This window comes from Cuculus canorus, chromosome 1 (assembly GCF_017976375.1).
Source record: "Cuculus canorus isolate bCucCan1 chromosome 1, bCucCan1.pri, whole genome shotgun sequence".
NCBI lineage: Eukaryota > Metazoa > Chordata > Aves > Cuculiformes > Cuculidae > Cuculus > Cuculus canorus.
Window position 1 is genome coordinate 172,430,223 of NC_071401.1, and position 16,960 is coordinate 172,447,182.

At 43.0% G+C, this 16,960-nt stretch overlaps 1 protein-coding gene across 11 annotated transcripts in view; it reads right to left on the bottom strand.

Annotated features, from left to right (window-relative positions):
• Nucleotides 1-16,960, bottom strand: part of GRIP1 (glutamate receptor interacting protein 1) — a 334,162-nt gene that overhangs the window by 229,900 nt on the left and 87,302 nt on the right. For 4 of the 11 annotated variants that reach the window (XM_054070646.1, XM_054070623.1, XM_054070613.1 and 1 more), the window contains exon 1: nt 1,582-2,123. The exons of 2 other annotated variants lie outside the window; for them this stretch is intronic. In XM_054070646.1, the coding sequence (XP_053926621.1) occupies nt 1,582-1,714 (133 nt within the window). In that variant the 5' untranslated portion in view covers nt 1,715-2,123. Of the gene's footprint in view, nt 1-1,581; nt 2,126-16,960 lie in introns of those variants that run through there. 5 more of the 11 variants (XM_054070609.1, XM_054070578.1, XM_054070659.1 and 2 more) reach the window with 3 other exon arrangements.

The following is a 16,960-nucleotide window of genomic DNA, read 5'->3' on the forward strand; positions in this document are numbered from 1 at the left end:
TTTCTTATTTAAAAGACCTTCAACAACAACAACAATCAGCCAGGGAAATGTTTTGACATACTGCTTTGACACATTCCTTTCATTTACATACTAAAGCAAGAAAAAGTTACATGCTTTCACTAACATGTATCATTTTCACACTTTTCAGTGCTAAGTAGATGTAAAAATTTTAGTTCTTAATGGAGAAGATTTTACAGTAATATGTTACCTGTTACAACTGTATTGCCCCCCCAAAACACACCTTTTCTTATAAGAACTCAGTCTTAACAACACAGATGAACTATATAGGATTATGAGCATAGTACATTTTCTTTAAAATTGATAAAGATCAAGATTGTTTTAAGGAGATTAAGACTGCTTTAAGGAGAAACTCAGTAAACAACCAAAAACTCTAAATTAATATACTTTTGGAGAAAGGCAAGCATGGTGCACTAGAGAAAACACAGGTGTAAAATATCTTGCTTCCTAATTTTCCACAGGAGAGCAGTACTCTGGTGCTGTTAAGCATAATCACATTGTTTTATCTTAAAACAAATGTAAGGACCTTACAATTTTTTTCAGCAAAATGGAAATGAAGCCAAATGATGCAGAAAGATACCACCAGCTACTCACAACAGTACAGAACAACAAAAAAAGTGCATCAAACTTCAGCCGCTCAACAAAAAGCACAGCTTCACTGCAAAGCTACCAAGACACCAGTCAGAATAGCAGAAACCTTTTAAAAAGGTAACTCCTGTGTATAACTGGTACTACTGCCATGACCTCACCCTGACAGTGCTGCACAATACTCCAGACGGGGGCTGAATGTGGCTTCCCTGCCACCATCCCTGCATGCATCTCTTGGCAAGTTGCCTCCTCTGGAAGATGCCCAAGGTAGCCAGGCAGCTCCAAAGCCTGACGGGTACAGGGATGAACCCAAATGACCAGAAGGGAAAAGTGCACAGTCTGTACAGGGACTTCCTAGCAGGCAGTTTATTTTGGTTTCAGGCGAGCTGCTGCTGTCACGTGAGCACAGACAAAACCCACTGCTTAATTCTTCACAAGTGGTCCTGGACCTGCAGCGAGGAAGCAGCCCACCTGAGTCAGTTGCTACCGAAAAGACCAAATCACAGCGGAGGCTCAGAGGACTGACTCTCCCCCGGCACAAACATTAATCATCAACTCCAACTTACAAATGACTGATGGCTGCCTTTATAGCGATTTAAAAATATCCACCGTGCAGCTTTCCAGAGGCATTAAACAAGGGCTACCGCCACCCTATCACTTCTCAACACAAAGTGCTTTAACAAAAGGTTTCCAGCAGTCAGACTCAATTAACTGCACCTGAAATCTTACCCCGGTTTGCAGACAGACCCTGCTTACTTTGAGAGCGGCTGTGCCACTTCAGCTGCTTTGTATTGTTCATCAGCAGTCACAGCCAGATAAAGCCCTAACAGGAACCTATGTTTTAATACTTGCATGAGGATGAGATTCTAGCAAGAAACATTGTTTGCGGTTTGGGGGTTTAGAGTTTTTTTTTAAAATGTAAAAGCATAGCACAGATCACAGTCAAAGGAAAATGAGGTTATGCAAAACACTTACTTCGAAAATGCTCTGAAGCATAATAGTAGACATCCTCGTAGCCCTCGTGGTAATCCTCCTCCGGACGGTACTTTTTGCCTTTTCTTCTTCTAGATCTTCTTATCTGCTTGACGAAGCCCAAGAAGCGCTCCATCTCCTCCCTCAGCAGCACCAGCCCACAGCCTCCTTTGCCCTCTGCTTCACAAAGAGCTGTCCCAGCATGAATCAATCGCAAGCACCGGAGCAAAGCTGCAGCCTCAGACAAGCCACTCTGGTACCATGAAAAAACTCCTCCCTTATCTCAGCTGTGACTAGAAAGCATCTTGTTTTCCCTTTAAACAAGAAAGGAGCCGGGGGCGACAATGACTTTATCAAATCTACTGACTGGAATATTTCAACATGAAAAGAGACAAAGGATAAAAATACTGAAGTGAAAGGAGGAAGTCAGGATTTCAAGCAGTTATTAAACAGCAGAGGACAAAGTTGTAGAGACCTGCCTGTCAGCGAGGGGAAGCCCAGCACTGAGAGCTCCCTGTCCTGTGTCTCCATCATTTGAAGAGGGGCTGGGAGGCGGGGATAGATGTTAGTCAATGGACTGAACCATATCTCAAGGCAAAACAGGTTTTTATTGGCCAGTTAAATACTGCCCTCATATTTACCCGGGCACAGGCTCAGGAGCCCGTTTGATTTCGTTTGTTGTACAAAGAGGAAACATGCTGATCCATTTCTGGTATCACATATGCTGGATGAATAAATAGCAAAGTGGTTTAATCCATACACACAGCCCACTCAGTGGCAAGTGTGTGCTGAATGTGTTAATTGGAGCAGCAGGCAGAAAGCTCGGCAGCTGTTAAAAAATGACACATATACCCACTGGGCATTAATGCATTCTAACCACTGCTAGATCTAAACATTAAAAGGCACTCCACAGACAGGTCCCCTATAGAGCTGGCCAGGATATATTGCAATAGGCAAACAAAGAAAGCGACATCACAAGCATAAGGCGACAATAGTAGTTTAAAATCTCAGCAGAGTTTTAAAAACTTTATAATTAAGGTTTGGCAGACTATCCTTTGAGCAGGATGACAGGAGCAAAAAGCCTGAAAAGGTGCTGGTTCTCTTCTCTTCCTGCATGCCTGAATCCCACATACATTCCCTAAGATAAGACTGGAATTTCATCCACATTTCTGATGAGTTTGCCTCCCGCACAAGAACAAAAGCAGTGACAGCTCACATCCCATCACATTGACATCTGCCGCAGGGCTTTTTTTGTAACCATGCTCCCGCAACCAAGTGAAGGCTCCAGTCCAGCAGGATCTCACCTGTCGGCTGGCACAAGTCTGGGATCAATCAGTTGCCTTAGCCAAACGATGTGCCAAACATGGTCACCTGCACCCATGCTCACAGAAGATACCACTTTGCACCTATGAGCATGAGGAGGTTAGAGAGCCTTCCCGTAAAACAGATTTTACAGGATCATCGTCTGGAAAATGAGGAGCAGGCAGAGATGGGATTAGTTTCTGGTGATGCAGACACTTCAGTGAGTCATTAATTTGCAAAGAGCAAACCAGGACAGGTTTGGTGTTTTTTTTTTTTTTTAAAGCGTTAAAGAAGTAAAGCAAAAGCCAGGACTGCAATTTATCCTGGTTTTAACAAAAGTACCCAGAAATTGATGAGAATGGAGTCAGATTTTCTAGTTTTGAAACGTGTGAAGTTACTACTAGATGTCAGCCTGCCATGTGCAGGTCTCAAAATAAACACACACTGAAAACAGGCCCTGGAAATCTTTTGGCCTTGTTCCAGTTTCCCAGGTATTTTAGAACAATATTGTCACAAAACCACATCCATTTTATCCACAAAAGCTCAAAAAACTCCGGATGCTCCTACTAAGCTCCCCACAGGAATACACACTCATCCTCCTTGACCCTACCAGTCCTGCTTTTCCACGGTGAAAACGCAGCCGCTGTTGCTAGCTGACGAACACCCTGAGGGTACTACCAGAATTATTTTTAGTGTAACTTCTATAAGGAGGTTGTGTTTTATTACAAGTGTGTTTTTATCACACAGCTTTCAACTTTCAAAGGCTAAAGACCTTGGAGGAATATTACAGGCATATTACCAAAAATAAAAAAGCCAATAAAACTTTTTATATGGATCTTGAAGGAAGGATCACCGTGTGTTCTGAAGGTTTCAATTCACGTGCTTTTCTGTGCTCTGCTGCCAAGCAGCAAAAACATTACATTAGTATCATGAAACATGAAAACCAAACAAAGACTTAGCCTACAGCAGAGGCAGTGCTCTCTCTTTCCAGAGAGGGAAATCTTGCTTTGATACTATATTTACTGCTGTAGAGCACTCTCCCTGACAGATGTGAAAAAAGTTATTTGTAGGTGTCAGAAACATACCGAGCACACAAGTCTTGCAGCCATCACCTTTTCCTAAACATAAATGATAAAGTTCAACATGATAGAGCTACTTTTTTAACAGGAGAAACTTTAAAACTTTCTTGCTTTTAAACTGTTCTCTAAATGAGAGCTGAAAACTGGAATAATCAGATATTTGACTTTCATCAAGCAAATACACTCTTCTCCAGCACTGCTGCTGCTAAACATGCTGCTGCAGCAGAAGCTCCTGCTGGAGAAGCGGCTTCCCGGCTCTCAGCGTACCCCAGGGAGACTTCAGTCCTTTCCCTAACAAGACCAACACAGCAAATAAGCAGAGGAGCAACCAAAGGATCTCAGCTAGCACTGTAACACCAGATGTAGTACAGTAACTGCCTGACTATTTTCTAGGAAGAACAAATCCAAATTTTAAGCTTTGGAAAGCATGTCCATTACCAAAATGGACCTTCCCTTTTCTCCCTGTGCTCATGAGGTGGATCACATACATGTATGGCTAATGTAAAGCAGAAAAAAAATGTACTACGTTGTATTATTGGTCAGTGGTAACAGCTCCCACCTATCTTGTATGATGAAAATGCACGGGGGGGTTCAAGCTCTGCTGCTCTTCACTGTATCCCACCAGCTATTACCATCTACAAAGGGCCGGCTCCAGCTCCCACACCAAAGGTACGAAAGCAGGCTCACAGTTTCTAACACACAGGCTGACAGTCTTGCCAGCATGTAAATGATACACCTGTTTCCTTTTGCATGAATGCAAACAGCAGAGAGGACAAGTCAGGATTTTCATCGGTTTTTTTTTTTTTAAAATACCTTGAACAAGCTGAGCTTTTGATAGGATTTTCCCCACCCCAAAACATTCTGGTATTCAAGGTAATATAAAGAGAAGAAAATATCTTAACAGAGGGCAATGTTGTTATATATTAATAGGAGTCAGAGTATTAAGTGTTTTACTATACTAAAAAGATTTCTTAACTAAACTTATGTTTCATATGCATTGCATACTATCTCTGATGCTTTGCTGAGAACACTGGAGACATTCATTAGCTACTCCTCATGCCATACCTGTAAATATTTTATCATAGTCCTACTTTCAAAGGTATAAGCAGAGAATTCAGTTTCACAAACACAGTTTACTGTAGTTAGAAAAAACACCCCGAACAGTTAACTACTGCCTTCCCCATTGCTCAGGATTCACCCTTCTGCAGCTTCTTGTGGTGAACAACTCATTAATTCATGGAAATGAACATGGGTCTTACAACCTTCTGCTTGGAAAGGAACAAAAAAATCAGAAACTACTATATAGTAGAGTTTCCACAAAGGCATATTGATTTCATGGGAGGAGCAGAGAAAGAAACAAACATTGGCTTTCAAATTTTTGAAACAAAAAACATCAGAAATGACAATGAGTTTCATCTCTTAATAACAAAGGATAATTATGCCCAGAGGGCATAAAATTAGGTGCCCACTGATATTCTCTCTATGAACTAGGATTTGGAGAAATAATACCACAACAGAAGCTTCAATGTAAATATGTCTCAAGCTCTTTGGCTTATCCTTTCTCCATGAAAACGCCTACTCCAATCCAAGCAAGTACTCTATTGCCATTGCCAAGGTGGCTTCCTTAGAAGCAGTAAGGATTGTCATGCTGCCTCCAGGATGATTTGCATAATAACAGTTTTGCCAAGTGACACTAATTAGATAATACTTATATTTTCCATTCTGATAATTAATTTGTTTAAGTTAGGAAGAAGCTCCATCAAACTGGATCTATCTCAGGTCAGTGACTCACTGGAGAAGACTTCATGGCAGTAATAAAACAAATACACCATTAAGACACTGTCCTTTTCAAATAGTTGAGCTGGGCCATCAAGCTTTTGCAGTCACGGATAAGCTCTAGAAGGCAAACCAGCATTTAAGCTTTAACTTGCCTTTGTACCTCTACCAAAGATTACGTCTCTCATCATGTACAATACCTGTATTTAACATTTCACTTGCACAAAATTAGCTATGTGGTTATCAAGGTAAACTTCTGCGGGTGACGTACCTATTTTTACAGGTCTTCTTCCAATTTTTGAAGAAAGCAGTAGGAAAAACGTTTTGGTATCCAAGGGTAAGCTGCTAAAGTAGTAAATATTTAACGAAGATTTCTATTTGAGTGGGCTTGCAAGCATGATGCTTTGAAACCAGAGGCTGTGTATGAAGCAAGCCTCTCTAACGTTTTGTATCATAAATAAAGGATGGAACTAGCACCAAATATTAACCGTTCTAAGCAGGTATTTTGCAGCCTGTTCATTAACATGTTTAAAAGAAAACATTTCAGATGGAAGAACTCTCTTGTCTCTCCCTCTGCTTCTGTGGGGAGCACCTAAAAGCCTTCTGCTGTGAGAAGGAACACTCTCACTGGGAGGCAACCATGCAAGAGTGCACAAAGGCAGCCTCCAAGTCCTACCTGCTTCAGGTTACTGTCTCGGGAACAAGAAACTATAAATGCACAACACAAAAATTAAGATGATATAAATAGTTCTTGGAGGCTGGCTGAATACAGAAAACAGTTCTATTCCCTCCTCCCTCAAGCGCTTAACCATAAAGATATCGCAAACCTCAAAAGGGAAGAATAGACTCTCATTCTAAGCTAAAAGAAGGTACATTTACACTAGACATTAGGAAGATATTTTTTACTGTGAGGGTGGTGATGCACTGGAACAGGTTGCCACAAGAAGCTGTGGATGCCCCATAGCTGGATGAGTTCAAGGCCAGGTTGGGTGGGGTTTTGAGCAGACAGATCTAGTGGAAGCTGTCCTTGCCCTTGACAGGGGAGCAGGAACTGGATGATATTTGAGATCCCTTCCAACCCAAACCATTCTGTGATTCTATGACCTTTTCTTCTCTGGCTCTCTTTCAGCTGAGGAAGGTCTTTGATAACCTGCTGTCATTGTTTCTGGAGACCAGCACTAACAGATGAAAGAAGCATTCCTTCTACTCATCTTGCAGCATCATCTTGCCTGATCTTCTAGTTTTACAAAAGTAGATGCCATAATCACTCATGTTAAGGCTGCAATCTTCCACTGAAATTCTGCCCTAAAAACTTTGGTGTAAAATGTGAGCTTATCAATTTGAAAACTACTAAATGCCTGTAATCTACAATCCTTTAATCACTGTAAGAACATACAGTCCACATTGCAGAAGCAGAGCCATGTACAAAGTCAATGTTGTGTGTGAGGAGAAGCTGCCAGCTCACCACCTCTGGGAGGTACTGCAGTACCACCTGAAACCCCTCTGTCTGACACAAGTGCTGTGCTCTTCTTAAAGACACCTGGAGAGACCATTGAAAGCACGGGACATACTAAATCATAGAATCATAGAATCACTAGGTTGGAAGACACCCACTGGGTGATCGAGTCCAACCATTCCTAACACTCCCTAAACCATGTCCCTCAGCACTTCATCTACCCGTCCCTTAAACACCTCCAGGGAAGGTGACTCAACCACCTCCCTGGGCAGCCTCTGCAGTGCCCAATGACTCCTTCCATGAAAATTTTTTTCCTGACGTCCAGCTTGAACTTCCCTTGGTGCAGCTTGAGGCCATTCCCCCTTGTCCTGTCCCCTGTCACTTGGGAGAAAAGGCCAGCTCCCTCCTCTCCACAACCTCCTTTCAGGTAGTTGTAGAGAGTAATAAGGTCTCCCCTCAGCCTCCTCTTCTCCAGGCTAAACAACCCCAGCTCTCTCAGCTGTTCTTCGTAAGACTTGTTCTCCAGCCCCCTCACCAGCTTCGTTACTCTTCTCTGGACACGCTCCAGAGCCTCAACATCCTTCTTGTGGTGAGGGGCCCAGAACTGAACACAGTACTCAAGGTGCAGTCTCACCTGTGCCGAGTACAGAGGGAGAATAACCTCCCTGGACCTGCTGGTCACGCCATTTCTGATACAAGTCAAGATTCCATTGGCCTTCTTGGCCACCTGGGCACACTGCTGGCTCATGTTCAGTCGGCTGACAACCAACACCCCCAGGTCCTTCTCCTCTAGGCAGCTTTCTAGCCAGACTTCTCCTAGTCTGTAGCACTGCATAGGGTTGTTGTGCCCCAAGTGCAGGACCCGGCATTTGGCCTTGTTAAACCTCATGCCATTGGTCTCAGCCCAGCGGTCCAGCCTGTTCAGATCCCTTTGCAGAGCCTCCCTACCCTCCAGCAGATCCACACTTCCACCCAGCTTAGTGTCATCCATAAACTTGCTGAGGGTGCACTCAATGCCTTCATCCAGGTCATTGATAAAGACACTGAACAGAGCTGGACCCAGTACCGAGCCCTGGGGAACCCCTCTTCTAACTTGCCTCCAGCTGGAGTTAACTCCATTGACCACCTCTCTCTGGGCCCGGCCATCCAACCAGTTTTCAACCCCGGAGAGTGTGCGCCCATCCAGACCAGAGGCAGACAGTTTCCTAAGCAGAATGCTGTGAGAAACAGTGTCAAAGGCTTTACTGAAGTCCAAGAAGACTACATCCACAGCCTTTCCCCATCCAGTAGTTGAGTCACTTTGACATAGAAGGCTATCAGGTTAGTTTGGCAAGACCTGCCTTTTGTGAATCCGTGTTGACTGGGCCTGATCACCCGGTTCTCTTGCATGTGCTTCATGACAGCACTCAAGATCACCTGTTCCATGGCTTTCCCCAGCACTGAGGTCAGACTGACAGGCCTGTAGTTCCCTGGATCTTCCCTGCAACCCTTCTTGAAGATGGGCACAACATCAGCCAGACTCCAGTCCAGTGGAACTTCCCCAGTCAGCCAGGACCAGTGGAAGATGATGGAAAGGGGTTTGGAAAGGGCAACCGCCGGCTCCTTCAATACTCTTGCGTGGATCCCATCCAGCCCCATAGACTTGTGGGTGTCTAGCTGGGCAAGCAAGTCTCTAACCACCTCCTTTTGGATCACGGGAGCCTCATTCTGCTTCTCTAACTCTTGAGTTTGTATACAGGGGCAACAACTTCCCTTACTATTAAAGACTGAGGCAAAGAAGGCATTAAGTACCTCAGCCTTGTCTTCATCCCTTGTCACTGTTGTTCTTTCTGCATCCAGTAGGGACTGAATATTCTCCCTAGTCCTCGTCTTGTTAATACATTTGTAGAAAGATTTTTTATTATCTTTCACAGACTTGGCCAGTTTGATTTCTAGTTGGGCCTTAGCCCTCTTGATTTTTTCCCTGCATGATCTCACTTCCTCCCTGTAGTCCACCCAAGACGCCTGTCCCTTCTTCCAAAGCTCATAGACATTCCTCTTCTTTTGGATATTTCTCAAGATCTCCCTATTCAATGAAGCTGGTTTTTTCCCCTGCCAGCTCCTTTTCCAGAATATGGGGATGGCTTGCTCCTGAGCTGCTAGGATTTCATTTTTTGAGAGTGCCCAGCACTCATGGGCTCCCTTGCCCTTAAGGACTGTCTCCCATGGGACTTCGCTAATCAGCCTTCTGAACAATCCAAAGTCTGCCCTCTGGAAGTTTAATGTGACTGTTTTGCTAATCCCCTTCTTCATCACACCTAGAACTGAAAACCCTATCATCTCATGATCGCTTTGTCCCAGGTGTCCTCCAATCATCACATCCCCCACAAGGCCTTCTCTGTTCACAAACAGCAGGTCAAGGAGGGCACCCTCCCTTGTCAGCTCACTAGTTGTGTGACGAAGTTGTCTTCCACACACTCCAGGAACCTCCTAGACTGCTTCATCTCTGCTGTATTGTACTTCCAGCAGATACCCGGAAGATTGAAGTCTCCCACGAGGACAAGAGGCAGCGATCTAGAGATTATCTCCAGCTGTTTACAGAAGAGCTCATCAGCTGCTTCTTCTTGGCTGGGTGGTCTGTAGCAGACTCCCATCGCAATATCTGCCTTCTTGTGGGCTCCTCTAATTCTAATCCACAGGCACTCAGTCCCTTCCTCACCGTAATTGAGCTCTGCGGTATCAAAGCACTCTCTAACATAGAGGGCTACACCACCTCCTCTCCTACCCTTCCTGTCCCACCCAAAGAGTTTATACCCCCCCATGGCTGCACCCCGGTTATATGAGTCATCCTACCATGTTTCCATGATGGCAATGACATCGTAGTCACCTTGCCCTACAACAGCTTCCAACTCCTCCTTCTTATTGCCCATGCTGCGTGCATTGGTGTAAATGCACTTCAAATGGGCTGACGAACCTTCAGCTCTCATAAAGGAAATCGAGTTCATTCCCAATTGACTGGTCCTTGGAATAACTAACTCCACAGTGCCAGTTTCATTCTTACTGTCCCCAGGTATAACCGCCCCCACTTTCTCTAAGGTGATGTACTGGCGGTCTTCTCCAGCACACCTTCTCTCAGTTACTGGAGTCCCACTTCCAGGCTAACTCCCGACTAACCTGGTCTCGTCCCCCTCCCCCTTCATATCTAGTTTAAAGCTCTATTTAAGAGCCTAGCTAGATTTTTAGTAAGGACTTTAGTCCCCCTAGGAGACAAGCGTGTCCCATCCCTAGTAAGAAAGCCTGGGGGTGGGTGGGTCACCCCATGATTAAAGAACCTAAAGCCTTTCTCCTCACATCAGGCTTGGAGCCAGGCATTAATCAACTGTTTCTTTTTGACCTCCTGCTTCTCATTCCTTAGCTCCATTGGAATGGAGCTAAACACTACTTGTGTCCAGAACCCTCCAACGTTCTCCCTGGAGTCCTGAAGTCTCTCTTGATGGCTTTCAGCTTTCTCCACTATAAGTCATCATTGCCTATTTGAAATACTACTAGAGGGTAGTAATCTGTCTCTTTCACCAAGTTTTCTTCAAGGAAGGAAGTTTTCTAGTAACATCCTTCACTGATGTCCCCGGTAAGCAGCAGACCTCCCTGTGGAGCGGGTCCGGTCTGCAGATGAGTCCCTCTGTTCCTTTTAGAAGGGAGTCCCCTAAGACAATCACTCTCCTGTTCTTATTTACTGAGGATGTTTTTATGGTCATTTGAGGATGGTGCAGCCTAGGGAATGTTTCTAGGCTGTGGGAGCCATCTTCTTCATCCTTAGGGATGGGTTCTACCTGCAGCGCTTCATATTTGTTCCTCAAGGGGATCTGGGCATTTGTTGTCTGGGTGGGGGGAGCAGGTTTCCTGCGCTGGGCAGGAGCTTGCTGCCATTCCCCATCTCTTGTTCCCCCAATCTTGCAGTTTGCAGGTGGGAGTTGCTCAGCCGCACTAACTCCAGCAGCCTGCTGATTTTGTGAGAGTGCGCTGCTCCAGCGATCCATCTTCCTCTCACGTTCCCTGATGGTTCTTAGTCTATTCACCTCCTCCCTCAGCTCTGCCACCATGCGAAGGAGTTCCCCCACATGAACACAGCTTCCACAAGTGGAGCCAGTGCCAGAGGCGTGAGCAGGTGTGGGAGGGGGGCACTGCCTACAGCCCAGGGTCTGGGGAGCTGCATGGACCCACTGAGGCTCTGTCTGAGTGGCAACATCTATCCTGCTCACTGCATCATTCAGAGTGGTTTTAATCTTCTGCCGGGTTTCCACTATGGTCCACGGTCCTTTACAGCCGTCCTCCAGCCCCTCTCTGCGCTGTCCCTGCTCAAACTGCCGCTCAACCTGCCCTGTTACACTAACGTGCCCTGCACCTCTTTGCCACACTCCTCTTCGCCGTGCTCCCAATGTTACACTGCACATCCCTCTCATCTGACAGCAGGAAAAAAATGCAGAATAACCAATGCATTATCTCTGGAATGTTGCTGCATGGGACCTGGATGGCGGTAAAACACTGCTCATCCACGAGGGATATTTTTAAGACCTGATATGTTTTATATACTGTTAAATGGCATCCTGGCCTGAATCAGAAACAGTGTGGTCAGCAGAACCAAAGAAGTGATTCTGCCCTGCTACTTGGCACTTGTGAGGCCACACCTTGAATACTGTGTTCAGTTTTGGGTCCCTCGGTACAAGAAAGATACTGAGGTGCTGTAGCCTGCCCAAAGAAGGGCAATGAAGCTGGTGAAGGGGATGGAGAACAAGCCTTACGAGAGGCAGCTGGGACAACCAGAGTTGTTTAGCCTAGACAAAAAGAGGCTGACCTTATCACTGTCTAAAACTACCTAAAAGGAGGTTGTAGGAAGGGGGTGTTGGTCCCTTCTCCCAAGTAAATAGTGATAGAACAAGACGAATGGCCTCAAGTTGCACCAGGGGAGGTTCAGATTAGATATCGCCAAAAATTTCTTCACTGAAAAGGTTCTCAGGCACCGAAACGGGCTGCCCAGGGAAGTGGTTGAGCCACCACCCCGGGAGGCATTTAAAAGACATGTAGATGAGGTGCTCAGGGATATGAGCAATGATCTCAAAGGCCTTTTCCAACCAAACGATTCTGATTCTAAATTATCAGTTATTCATATAAACTTGTTACTCTTTGCTCACCTATAATCATAGACCACTGTTTCCTTCTGCTCCTGAATTACAGAATGCAAGACTTAAGAGCTGGAGTTCAGCTTTTCTGTCACCTAGTTGTACATTAACTAGCAAATCTTTTCTTTTTTTTTACAAGTGAACACACACATTTTCCAAGAGAAACTTGCAACTGCCATCAAATACTTGGAGGAGTTCTTTACTGCATTTTATCTCATATATATTATTTCATACTAATCATGCCTAATGGTTTTGCTTTCTGCAACATCTTCTCACATCTAAGTTTTCACATAAAACTGTGAATGCCAATGCAGTAAACGTAGAACACAAAGGATAGAGGAAGAGGCTACATTTATTCAGAGGGAATTGGGTGGCTGCATGTGGGTTTAATACAAGAACACTGCCTCTTGTATATGGAGAATGCTGAGAATCTTTGTAGCACTGTTTTAAAAGGGTCACTTGTCAAGTTGAATTTCATGCAGAATGTATGCTTCAGGGAAAAGAAGCCTTTTTTTTTATTCCCCTTCAATTCAGCTAAAACAGTTTGCATACATGCTATTTTCCTTCTCTTTCTAGCCTATTTGGTTTCAAATAAGTAATTAATTACAACACACAAATATGCAGAAACAAATGGTAAATTGACCGTCACCAAGGAAATACAGCTTAGGTAAAATCAAGTACGAAAAAAGTTTGAGTTTGCTATTTTGTGACACCAAAATTCTACAAGAATAGCTAAACAGAGTACTATAACTATATAACTATAAACTACTCTAACCATATTTAAAATACCTCAAGGGCTGAAGCAGTAGACTGGTATTTTAAAATACTAAAACTAGAACATAATTCTTTGAGAAGTCTGAATTAAAGGTGTTTTCATCTTTCTAAAGAAATGTAGCAAATGGCTAGAGGGAACACTACCAAGGTTTTGCATACTGTGTCTGTTTTATGCACGAAGTGTATCTCAAATCAGCTATGAAAGACATATGCAAAAGTGGTTTCGAATAAGGATATGGTTTTTATTCAGTGAGTAGTGGGTTTTTAATGCCTCACAACCATTACACATCCCTAATTTTCCCATCTTCAGGAACTGCACATTTCAATTCTAATCACAGTTAAAATGTACATAAAGCACTGGAAAGAAAGAAGAATTCATTACTTAATTAAAGTACAGCTCAGTAGAATAAAAATACCTAGCAGATTCATTAAATTAAGTTCTTGCACAAAAGCATCAAATTCTTTTCTTAGGCTGCATACCTGTAGAATATGGAATCTATAGGTACCATCAAACCAGGCTGAGGTAGGTGGGATTTCACAGTTAATTGACAGGGGAAGACCTGAACATGACATGTGAGATTTAAAGTAGGCTAATGGAGAATCCATCACTGCACAACTCTTTCCATAAAGACTTTTATGCAAGACACTTCTTACTAGGTGATATTAAAGGGATTTACTTTCTTTTACCTTATAAGATTAGTAAAAATAGTTATGGAAAAGCTTCCTGCTCATCCTCCCGTAGATGCATCCTATCCTACTTGCCTAGATTCTCCCCCATTGTCCATGGCTACAGCCTCTCTCTCACTTTCTCTCTCTGTCTCCCTCTCTGTCTCTCTCTCTCTCTCACACACACACACAGAGACACACACAGACACTCTCTTTCTCTCTCTCTCTCTCCTCCCCTCCCACAGATTATCTCACCCTAATTCCATGATTGTAGAGGGGCTTCTTCAAGGACTAGCATAATATGGAACACTAGAAAGAAGCAATTTATACAAATGCCAATTTATATAAATTCTCCTTTCTGCCCATCTTCTGTCTGATATCACCTCTCTGTATCACGTATATCATATACAAGATTTAGATTTAAAAACTCCTTGGTGCAAAGGGATATCGGTACTCTCCAGCAGCACTGTAAGTGTTCTACCTCTTCTCTTACCAATATCCAAAAGCAGTAATCATTTGGTAGCAGTGAAAACCTTGTTATGTTTCATTCTTGAAAACATGCACCAGGCATCCATTGTGTATTTCTCTGATCAAAGAACTACTGCAACAAGAAACTTTTCCAATTTGTTAAATAAATTGAAGGAGCAGTTAGAATTAATAAAGGATGGGAAACAGGAAAGAAATCTCACAGGGAAGACTGCAACTAGGAAACTGGAGCAATGAAAAAGCCCCTCTGGGAAAAAACACAGGCATCCAGAAAGTGATTTGTATCCTGAGCTCCGTAGGTTTTATCAGGGTCAAGATACAGCAGATAAATAGAAAGATTTTATTGCAGGTGAGCTCTGACAAGAAGAAAATTCTGCTCAACAGTCAAGAAAAGACAACTACAGACAAATTCACCACCATGATCATGTGAATTTACAATTAAAACTATTTAAATATATATGCAAATTAAACCATCCATCTGGAGTCCTCTGCCCTAGAGGCACAGGCCAACATTCATAGCAACAAGACCTCAGTTGTTCAGATGGATTAACTCTTCCCTTTCTCTTTAAATACCCTCCACACCCAATTCATTCCCTTTTCTTTTAAATCCGGAGTTTTACGTAATTTCTGTTGTCCTTGGATAATTTGAAACCACAAAGCATACCAAGTAAAAAGAACATAGAATTGAAAGGCAAAGGGACAAGCTCACATGTAACCTCACATTAATGAGACCCAAGTATTACACATCCACAGAACTGAAGGATCACAGTTTCCATCCACAAGCCCTTGGTACAATAGCAAGGCCCATTGAACATCAGTGTGGTACTTCATCTCCCTCATGCCAAACAGTAGTTTGGGAAATGAGAACTGCTGACACCTTTTAATAGATGAGGTTTGACTTCCCCTCTGTCCCTATCCCAAGGGCAGTGAGCAGGTTCTGCAGTTCTATAAGTTGTTTCCTAGCGCAAGTCCACCTTCTTCTGTCTAGGGAAGAAAAACAGAAAATGAGCTTTACACTGTTGCTAAGAGGTTAACAAAGAATATATAGACAAAGCCAATACATAGACTTCTAATTTGTCTGCTCTGTTCTTTTCCATGAGACCGTAGTTCCTGGTTTTGAATGTTACGAGGCAAAGCATGGGGATAAAAATGCATTACAACCTGGGCTTGCAAAACTCGTCCACTTCTGCGATGAGTTTTGCCATTTTCTGCTGGAAATTCACTCGCAATAATAGTTTTGCCATATAAAATTGTCAGACGAAATAAAAAATTCAGTGTTGCACCCTTCACACGGTAATGATACAGGGTAGAACAAATCTATTTTTGTCTGTAAACAACTATGAGACCATTGACCTCCACATACATTCCACAAGTGACAGGATTACTGAGGTCTCTTCTCTTCAAAAGCTGATAGTTCCCAAACAAAAGATTACTTGGAAGTCAGCATTCTGTGGCACTCAGCAGAGACAAAATAGCTTAATTCTCAAACACTCCTTTGATGATGCATTGTATTTGAGGATTTACTTCATTCCTCTCTTGTGGCCCTTCTCATCATTGATAAATACAAATGTTTACCAAGGTGTTCTCAGGAAGTCATCCCTTGTGTAACACACATTTTCATCCTCAGTCACTCTTCAACCAGATCCATATCTTCAGGCAGTTTCTTTCTCAGTCTACAGGTTAGGCTGCAGGAATGTGTTACTTCAACTATTGGAGGTTTTGCTCCCTAAGATGTATTTGGACATCTGAGACAAAAATCTGCTTAGCAAGAAACATATAGCTTTCCTCTTGGTTAATAATGAAAGCCACAGAAGGTGAGTAAACTCCACTAAGAGCAAGTTCCATATTCCCTAATGGGTGCATGAAGTGGCAAACCTCATAATTAATCACCTCAAGATTCAAGAGTCCAAGCGACTCAAAGACTTCAATTTTCACCAACACTCAAGTGATCAAGTGATAAAAGAAAAAATTAAAGATATTTACACCAGAACAGATAAATTATTATCAGTCAGTGTACAAAACTGACACAGCTAACTTCTATGTCCTAAAGAGTTATGTAATTTATTGCAGATATCCCAGCTGAGAAGCATTTTCACTGTTTCGGGTTCTTAGCATATAACTACAGACAACAGTTCTAAAAGATGAAAATTCAGACAGGATGTGTATATTACAAACTGACTTGCTAATTATAGATGTTTCTAGTACTCAGTTATTAAAATTTTGCTTGGAAGCACTGAAGTAAATCTGTAAAAACACTCATGCATTCTCCCTGGTCTTGTACCACATTGTACAGACAGTATCACATGGCATTTAGGCACTGACATTTAGGATTCTTAATAAACTATTTTAGAATTTGCAATTCTTCTTTCCTCTTAAAAAAAAACAGGTCTGAGTTTAACCCTTTAAAAAGTGGTATTTTGGGTACTTACAAGTTACTGCCCTACTCTCTACTCTTGGAACTGACTTCCCTGTAAATCATTCCATGCACTACCTATTCAGTTAGAGATCACAGGCTTTTTGTACTTTGATAATATAGGATCTCAGTCTACAACTTTCTTAAGAGCTTAACCTCACACACAGTCCCAACCGAGCTGAGCACAATGCCCAGTGGTAGCAAGCGCTACGATAATGAGCTGTTGCTGCATAGGATGCTCACGTTTGCATTGGTATTGCCACATCTTCAGATG